We start from the raw sequence: 9,900 nt of genomic DNA, 5'->3' as shown, positions 1-9,900 counted from the left end.
CGCCCACAACAGAACATAGCCACCGCGACTGCGCATGTACCTACGTGTCTCTCCCATGCAAATCCACACGTCCTCAAAACACCATGCAACAAAACATCTGCCACCCACGTGTCATACAGTACTTTGCTCCCAAAACAAACACTCTCTTTTTCAAACTCTTTAATCCACATAAATAGATTTATATATTTATATATTTATATATCTAATCTCCATCTCTGTTTGTTCCTTGTCCCCCATCTTTTCTAATGAACCTACAAAGAGAACCTCCGTGGGAATCCCTCCAACAAATAGCCCAATTCTTAGACCCAAAGTCACTAGCAATGTCCTCATGTGTCTCCAAGTTATGGCATGAGGCCATGTCCTCCAACCATCTCTGGAAACCCTTCCTCTCATCACACTACCCTTCATCACTGCACCTAATCTCCAACACAACCTCCCACCACTCCCTTTTCTCTCTCCTTCGGAACTCATCCAGCCGCCGGCGCCACCAGCTCACGCCACCGCCACCACGCATCTCTCTACATGAACTCTTCTTTGCTGTGGACTTGTTCTGTGGAGATGAAAGAGTAGTGTCCCAAGGGAAGTTGGCTTCAGAGTTTGAGGTTGATAAGGGTGGAATTTTTAGGTTTGGGTATGAGGTTGAAGGGGAGGGTAAGGAGGGGGAGTGGAGGGTGGTGTGGGTGGTGGTTATGGAAGGGTGTTTGAAGGCTTTTACAGTGATTGAGAGGGTGGATAAGGGCAGGGTTGTGGGAGGAAATGGGCTGTGGTTCTCTGAGGAGTTGCCCGGAGGAAGGTGTTGTGTAGGGGTGGGTGGAGGTGGAGGGTTGGTAGGTGAGGTAGGATTGGAGTTCTATTGTGATGTGGAGGGTGGTGGGAGAAGGAAGATGGTTAGGGTGAGGTTGGGGGTGTTGAGTGTTATTGGGTGTAGGTATGTTTCTTTGGATGATGGTTTGAGGTATTTGGAACACTTTCTTTTGTGATGTATATATAGATAGATGCTTGTATTTATGTTGTTGGTGAGTTTTGATTTTGGATGTGAATAGAGAAATAATTTTTTGGCCATGACTTGAAGGTCTTGTTTATTCTTCATATTATTTTAACTGAAGTATATTCATTAATTGAAGTAAACTGGATTATTAAATCTAATACAACTACTAATTATATAAAGCTTAATTCCCTTTCTTCCCCCACTTTATAAAACTAAGTCTTAAAAGTAACAGTGATTATATATACACCACATATGCAAGATTAAATTATATATATAGCACAAAAGTATTGTTAAAAATTCAAGCAATATATTATCATAATTTATCTAATATTCTTTTCAGAACATACGCAAACGAAGATGGTGTGGTAAGAGGAAAATACAAAGCTAAATAAAATCTTTCGTCGTATTTAAAGAAGGTAATGGCTGAACGCTCATGATTACTAGACTTATTTTCTCTTAAACATATAATATTATTTAATAATAATTATAAAAAAAAATTTAGATTACTATTGTATATAAACTCGTTACATATGCATACTAAATTTGTATTTCACAACAAAGTTTGTTGGAAAATTTTCATAATATGGGTTATGGGTACATGTTATGGGTTAATTAAATCAAGGGGTTACTCTATATTATAATGGAGTTATAAGTTAAGAGGAGTATGAAGGGTAATATGAAGGGTCATGTTAGGTGTTATTTGGGTTTCTTGTGATGTTGATGGTGAGGAAAGAAGAGTTAAAGAATGAGAGTTTTAGAATCTTAAGTGTCTTTGTAAAGCCTATACATAAGTGGCTATCTTTGTAAAGCCTATATATAAGTGGCTATCTATGTAGTGTTTTGGCAAGAGTGAAAGATTTGAATAAAGTTTATAAAGTTTATATTAAGGTTTGTTATGTTATCTTCTTCTTTCTAATTAATATTTTATTCTTGAGAATATTTTGGCACATCGTCGATTCTAACAGAACATGTTCAAAAATGAGATACCACAAATATGCTTTAATATCAACTATTAGATTCTGAACTCTCCTAGAGATTTCAGGCCTAGGCACTCACAGTGTTTGAAATACTCACTCAAGAAGGAGAAAAGACAAAGAAGTGCTTATTGGGGCAATATTCTCTCTTTCACTTGTAACTTTTCTTATTCCTCTTTTTTTCTTTTTATTACATACGCTCATCCATGATAGCCTATATAGACCATGTAAGGACTCTTAGCATTCTAGAAACTCGTACACCTAATTCTATTAAAATCAAACATAATAACTCTTGACTTATCAACTTCATATTCCATAATGTCATGACTTTTCATGTTCCATAACCTCTAACTTATTAAGGATAGCTCTTCATTTTCTACTTGGATGATCTCATCTGGATTATTAGCTAACATTGTCCACCCTAATCCAGATGTGGTCTAAGATCTCGCACCCCTAGCAGATGTCGCATGATAGCAAACTTCAAGCTCGTCAGTGCCTTTGTCAGAATGTCGGCTCTCTATTCTCCAGTACTCATAAACTCCACCTTAATCTTCCTTCTGTCAACACATTCGAAACTAAAATGAAATCGTGTGTCTATGTGCTTGTTGCAACCGTGCAACACAGGATTTTTCATCAGGCCTATGGCAGATTTGTTGTCAACAAAGAGAGTCACTGGCTTGGGTTTGCATCTTGTCAATTCATCGATCAAACTCAACAACCACAGGGCCTGACAAGCCGTTGCAACTACCACCATGAACTCAGCCTCATAGGATGACAATGCCACGGTCTTCTGTTTTCTGTGAGCTCCACGTGACCATGCTAACGTTGATGTAAAATGCCATGTCTCCCGTGCTTTTTCTATCATTAGGATCACCAGCCAGATCGCTATTTGTATAGCCGATAATTTTTTCTTCACATTGTCCTATTGCATAAACCAACCCAAAGTGAATTGTACCCTTTCAATACCTTAATATTTGCTTTACCACCTTGTGATGCATCATGGTGGGCTTCTCCATGTATCTGCTTGCCAATCTAATAGCATAGGAGAGATCGGCTTAGTATAAAGTCGATACCTAAGGCAACCAATGACACGCCTGCATTCCATAGCATCTACAAGCTCCCCTTCACTATCTTTGTGCCAATGTTGTTTATGCTCCATGGGATGCTTTGTTGAATTGCATTTCACCCATCCCGAACTGAAACATCACCTTCTTGGCATAGGTTGATTGTTTGAGCATAATCTTACCCTCTTTCTGCTCAACTTCGATGCCTAGGTAGTATGAGAGAAGCCCTAAGTCACTCATTTTGAACTCAGTAATCATTTGCTTCTTAAAAACCTTGATTTCTTTGGCACTTCTCCCTGTGACAACCAAATCAATTATGGCAATAACTTTCCTTCATTGAATAATATAGCAACTTGATGTTCCTTCACACCTTCGTGTTTCCTCCTAAACTTTTGTTAGCATTAGCGCCGGTTCTTCATCATGGACGCGAATGCGATTAGTCTCATCTTCATGTCGCTTGCTCCAGCACTCAAAGGCATAATGCCTATCTTATCAAAATTGAAGCACTTTTATGTGGCTCTTGTCCTTGCTACTACTGTCGGTACCGCTTGTTCTTTTTTCTCCTTTTTCTCTTTTGTTTAGATCTAAAGTTGGCAAGCTCGTGTGACTGAAGGTGTCAAATTTGGAAATCATTTCAACTTAATCCTTTTATACAAAACCCATGGATGGCTTGTCAAATTTACCTTTCCTATGCTTTATGATCTTTCATTTCTTTTTTCCATATTAATAGATTGTGAACCCAAATAACAAGGACATACGAGATATTCTTGAATTGCACCACCAGCCAATCAGAAACTATTATGCGATCTCAATGGCTGGTGAAGACTGGGTATAATGCAAATATCACTTGATTTACATATACCTATTGAATATTGAGCAACATCATCACAATTTACTTTCTTATGATCCTTGTCTGATTATTTGTTCTCCTTTTAACTCTTATAATGTGATTATTGTCTTTATTTTCAGATTCGATACAAAATTACTCTGATTGATGATTTACTTTATTTATTACATTTTCTTCATTTAATCAACCATTAATTATAAGGCATGAGTCCTCTATTTACCACCAATTCAAGCACCTATAGGTCTTTAGGAATTTTTAAATATAAAGCTCTTGTGTAAGTAAGTTTTTGAAATGTAGTGTTCTTTCAATTCCATCGGTAGCGAAATTCATAATAACATTTATTTAATCATAAATCTCATTGAGTATTCTACTTTGATTAGAAGATTGACAAAGGAAGTATTTGTTCTTCATATGCTTCCTTTGCCACCGATAACTATTTTTAATTCAATTTATATTTAAGTTGCTTTTATGTTTTCTTTTGTTGTGCTTTCTCCCTTATTTTAATTGGCTAAGTTGTTTTGGCAATAGATTGGTTACACAACCCTATATCTTCAGTGACATCAGATTCTGAATCTTCACCGTCTACTTAGAAAATGAGTTTGTCACTTCTTGATCTTTATTCTGTGTGCTGGGCTATGTCAATTGGGTTATGCTTTAGAACAAATTTTGCTGGCACAAATTTACAAATAGTAGGCTTTCTAGTTCTATCAGATAATATTTTGATATATGTTTTTTATGCTAAATGCTATCAATTTTGTCTACTACAACAATGGGCAGTGGACTTGAATATTTTGTTTGTGAGAGTCTGAAATTGAATCATCCAAATATTGAGGTAGTTTGTTAATCATTTATGATATGTCATACGTAAAAGAAATATATGTATATATATTTTTTACATTTACATCCTGACAATTTTTAGTTGTTTGTTTATAATAGTTCCTTGCTTATTGCCAATATTCTTTATGATCACTGTTCTTTTTTTTAAGGTTCAGATTGAAGATGTTAAGAATTTTCTCATGTTATTGCAAGAATAGGAGAAACTTTGGAACTGTTTCTCCCTTATTAGCACTCAAAATTCCTTTGATGATGGTTGCATGTTAAATGATGATGATGGAGATGATGGTCAAGATTCCTCTTAGGTGCCTAAAGGGGAATTTGAAGTAGGAAAAATAGTGGGAATTTGTTATGGTGATCCTACCCAACTTATCAAATTGTGCCCTACATGGCCTACATGACCTACATGACCTGCTTTTTATGCGAAGTGTTTGTTGGTAAGTACACACACACACACACACAGATATATATATATATATATATATATAAACACTCTAATAATCTCTACTTATAATCATTACATATATTGTAGAGATGACATTGAATTCTTTTGTTATTGATTCAGGTGACTAATACTAAAACTAATACTCAAATAGCAGTGAGAACAATGGACTAGTGTGCTAATTGGGGCTTGGACTTAGATTAGAGTGTGTTTCAGCAGATTGACACCGATGGTAGTGGCTATGGTCAAGGTTATCTGATTGTCAACTATTAGTTTGTAAATTGTGGAGACAACTAGCTCTATCTATCTACCTATATATCTATGTATGAATAATAAGGGTGTTACTATTATCTCCATCACACAGAGCTAATGGAGGACAATAATGATGTATTATTGTATCCGGGGTTTCAAATAAATAATATGGCATTATCTGAATGTATGTTTGTGTGTGTTTGTTTATAATATGGATACTAATTATAAAAAAAAGATTGTTCTTTACTTTATCTTTTTTTTAACGTTTATGATGTGAGATTAATAAATTATAAAATTACTTTTGTCTTTAAATATATATATATATACATATGTGTTTGGCTATATTAGATTCTAATTTGATTAGTTATTGAGGCATTTAATTAGTTACAAGGTCTATAGGGGCAGATTATTTTGATGATATAACATACTAAACAAATTTATTGAACTTATAGCGGCGGAAATGTTCCGCTACTATAGAATTTATAGCGACAAAATTTTCTACCACTATAGGGATACTATACAAATCGATAGGACTTATAACGACAAATATATCTGGCGTTATAAAAGTTATAGCGGCAAAATTTTCTGCTATTACAGACCATTATGTAGCTCTAATCCTAACAGATAAAATAGGGAGCAAAAGTGTACATTTGTTGCAAAAAAGATATAGCACACAAGGTTTTAGGGGCTAATTGGCTATCCGCCGGTATAGGGGTATTAAGGCTAAAATGGGTCCTATAGTAGCCAATTTTTAAGGTTATAGGGGTATTAAGGCTATCATCCAATCTCATTTCCTCTCTATATATATACACTAAACATCAACCCGAGAGAAATAGAAAGAATATATAGTACAAGGTTGATGATAATGTATGGGCAACTTAATGCTAGTTTGAAAATTTCACCATTTCTTTCATTTCTGTCTTCTTTTTCGCTAGTGTTTGTTTTGGTGGATTTAAAAATCCTTATAGTTGGAATTACTAAAATTCCTTAAAGTAAATTGTTTGGTTTGATGGATTTGAAAAGACATTTGGATTTAAAAATGCTCTTTTACTAAATTTGGCTGAATTTGGAACTATAGCGAAATTGGGCACAATTCCAAATTTAGCATTTGGAACTCCATTGAAATTATCACGCGAGGCTTTTGGGTGGGGGGTCACTGCACCCTTATCACAAACATATCCCTTTCCTATTTTTAGCTCCATCTCTAATGCTTACTCTTTGGATCTCTGATCTTGACTCCCATGTATGCTTTTATGACCTTTGGTATTTCTTATTGTAAAGTTCTCCATCTTTAGTGCTATTAAAGGTTAGTTCATAATAATATGAATGGTCTTCATTTCTCTTTCAGTTCATGAACTAATATTTTTTACCTCATAGATATAAAGGTAAATATTCATGTCAGTAGGATGATATTTCTCCACTTCTTCCAGTTTTGATTGGGATACACCATCACTGGTTTGAGAGACATTATTATGTTATTGAAGAATTTAAATAAATATTTGCAACTTGGATGTTTGAATGCTATAATTTTATTCTTCTTATTATTACTACAATGTCACAACATTGCCATATTTTAGCTTTTTGGATGGATAGTACTATTGTTATGTTTAGCTCTTTGAATGGATAGTGAGCATATTAATTCCTTCAATTGGTTATTTTCTTTAAATTGATAGAAATTGTGCTTTTTAATTAGCAAAGAGTTTTATTTGGCTAAGATATATTTTATTTTGCTTTCATTTATAAAACTAGTTATTAAACACATGTATCTTCACAAAACTAATTTTCATATATAAATATTAGACATAAAACAATTTTAATGAAACATAAAACATAATCATATATTAAATTAACTATATATGAAAATTAATTAAATATATTCTTAATTATTTATTTTTATAATTAATAAAATTTATTAGGGTATTTTATACTTAACAAAACATATGGTCACCCAAGGTGGCATGGGGCTAACCTCATTATAGGTATCCATAACATCTAAATACATCAAACAAAACATAAGATTTTGAAATCTAGATTACTAAATCCCTCTAATGAAATCCAAAATTTTATAATCCGTTATCCAAGATATATTCAACCAAACACTGGATTTGACTCTCCTATATTTTCAAATACATTGTAATTGAAAATTTACTACATTTTCAATTACATTTAACCAAACTAACACTATTTTGATGTATTTGTTTCTCCATAGTTATTATTGCTTTTAAACTGACAAAAGTTCTAGTGAGATCATAAAACTTCCTTTACCTTATTCTACTTGTATACTATAAAAGTTATAGAAATATATAGCAATTAATAACAAGTCCATTTAAAACATGAAACTATAAAAACCTAAGAACAAAGAAAAAGAAACAAAAAACATCCATGAATTGCTATAAATTGAGAAATATAGATTTGTTCATTTGGTTTAAATGTTTACTCTGTTGATCTTGAGATCTATTACATTGGTGCTTTTATTGAGAGCTTTACTCACTCCCATCATGGATGAAATGGATAGCATTCTCGATGATCTCTCTGATAAATTGGATAGAATTATTGCATGCCTAGTTCAACAACAATTATCTACACTATCTTCTCATTTTGATTAGATACCTCTTGTTACTAGTTGGCACATCCCTTGCGTATATGTAGCGCAAGTGCATGGGTTGTCGGAGTAATAAAATACCTCGGTGAGTGGGTCAGTCAAATTCACAGGGAATAGATGTTTACAAATAAGAAAATATTGCTATTTAGCTAGAGTAAAAACCAATTTGTGATATTAATTCAAAATATTAGTGCAAATAAAAGTAAAATAGAAAAGAGAAATCAAGAGGAATAAAGAGAGGTAATCGATGGTAAAATGGGGTACTCGGACAATGCTCACCCTAGAACTATTATTTCAAGTGCAAAACTAATATTATGCCTCTTAATTGAAGTTTAATAAATCGTGAAAATCCAAAGACACACAATCCCAAACCTAAGGTCAACCTTGACTATCCCTTTACATTATACCCCGACGGAAAGAAATACTCTCAACACGCTCACACTGTGTGGGACTGCTTGAGGTTCTAGAGACTCCAAGTGATAAACCATATGCCCTAATTTAGATCTAACCCTTTGGTCCAGGCGAAAGACCCCTAATCACGATTAAGCCCTAGCACTAAAGATTACTCAACACTTCACTCTGTTGCTCGTGCAACTAAGCCCCAGTAGAGTTCGTCTCTTAGCACTTCACTCTATCATGATTGCAAAGAACTCATGGACTGTGGAGGTAGGATAGATCACATCAAAGGGGAAAGGGAACATTCCGCTATGAACAGTAATTGTTATATTAATTTTATTACAGTGCTTTACTACAATAAACTACTACTGTACTTTTGTTATAGTATTCCGACTTCATTTTCTTCATCGAGACCGCATGATTGGGCACACATTCATGCGGTAGATCATGTTACATCTTACTTTCAAACACATTGACAAAGCTCTTGACAATATCACACAAGTCGAAGCATATGAGCATGACTGCCTTTGTGCCCCTCCAATTCGTATATTCACTTGCACATTTGGAGTTGGCAAACACCCACATGTTGATGAACACAACTTGTGTCTTGATCCTTGTTTGGTACAAGAGACTCCTCAAGAAACGCGTCTATGATCTATTTTTGCTTTCTTTCTTCTAAACTTGTCTCCACAACCCTAAATGTACAAAGAAAATAAATACACACGAATGAGCCATAAAATCTGATAAAAGTGATGCTCAATGTAAGAAAAATATACCTAGTAATACTTATACACAAGCATTTATCACTAGTGCTAGTGGATTTGAAAATTTTTTGATAAATTGGTTGAAGAGACTAACCTGGCTATTGATGCCCAATCATTTACCACTATTTCTACATCTATTAAAGATCAACCAGTTCTAAGAATAACAATAGATGATGTGCTCATTCTTTAATGATATTGAAAAGGATAGTGAGGTTGGAGAACAAGAGAAATCTGCTTGTAATTTGTCTGATATCCAAGCTGTGGAAGTTGCTTGTTCTTTCTTTCTTTGTCTAAACTTTCACATACCATGTTCGACAAAATTCTCCATTGAGATGATATCCATGGTGAAGTGCGATGAGCGGCAAGAATTAGTCTATTTTGACATGATCAATGCTTTATTGAAAATGTTTCTCTATGGTCTCTACTAGGAGCACTATGATCCTATGCATAATGGACTTGCTGCTTAATAGACTTGCATTGGAGTGAATTGGGGTGTACAAGGGTGTGACTGCCTTGCAGCTTAATGGACTTGTTGCTGAATGTCAGGGCAAGAAGTTTGTCAAGGTCCCCAATACTGTGGTAACTAAATTTGTTCAAGGTATGGGTCAAACTTATCTTGGATATTGATTACATTTTGGTCTAGAAACTAAAAAGGAAAAATTAGAAGCTTCCCAAATGGGGATGTTTATTGTCAAAGATGATTATGCCCTTATAATACCTAGAGGTATTATTGGGCG

The 9,900-nt window shown here is 34.4% G+C and overlaps 1 protein-coding gene across 1 annotated transcript; it reads left to right on the top strand.

Moving 5' to 3' along the window:
• The first annotated feature begins 245 nt into the window (after nt 1–245).
• LOC120263128 (probable F-box protein At5g04010) lies at nt 246–980 on the top strand. The gene has a single exon (XM_039271027.1). It carries the CDS (start codon nt 246–248, stop codon nt 978–980), a length of 735 nt encoding a protein of 244 aa, XP_039126961.1.
• The last annotated feature ends 8,920 nt before the right edge of the window (nt 981–9,900 follow it).

The sequence above is a fragment of the Dioscorea cayenensis genome, chromosome 6, assembly GCF_009730915.1.
Source record: "Dioscorea cayenensis subsp. rotundata cultivar TDr96_F1 chromosome 6, TDr96_F1_v2_PseudoChromosome.rev07_lg8_w22 25.fasta, whole genome shotgun sequence".
Classification (NCBI taxonomy): Eukaryota; Viridiplantae; Streptophyta; class Magnoliopsida; order Dioscoreales; family Dioscoreaceae; genus Dioscorea; species Dioscorea cayenensis.
The sequence above is the reverse complement of the archived record's forward strand: the minus strand, read 5'-3'. Positions and strand labels throughout refer to the sequence as shown.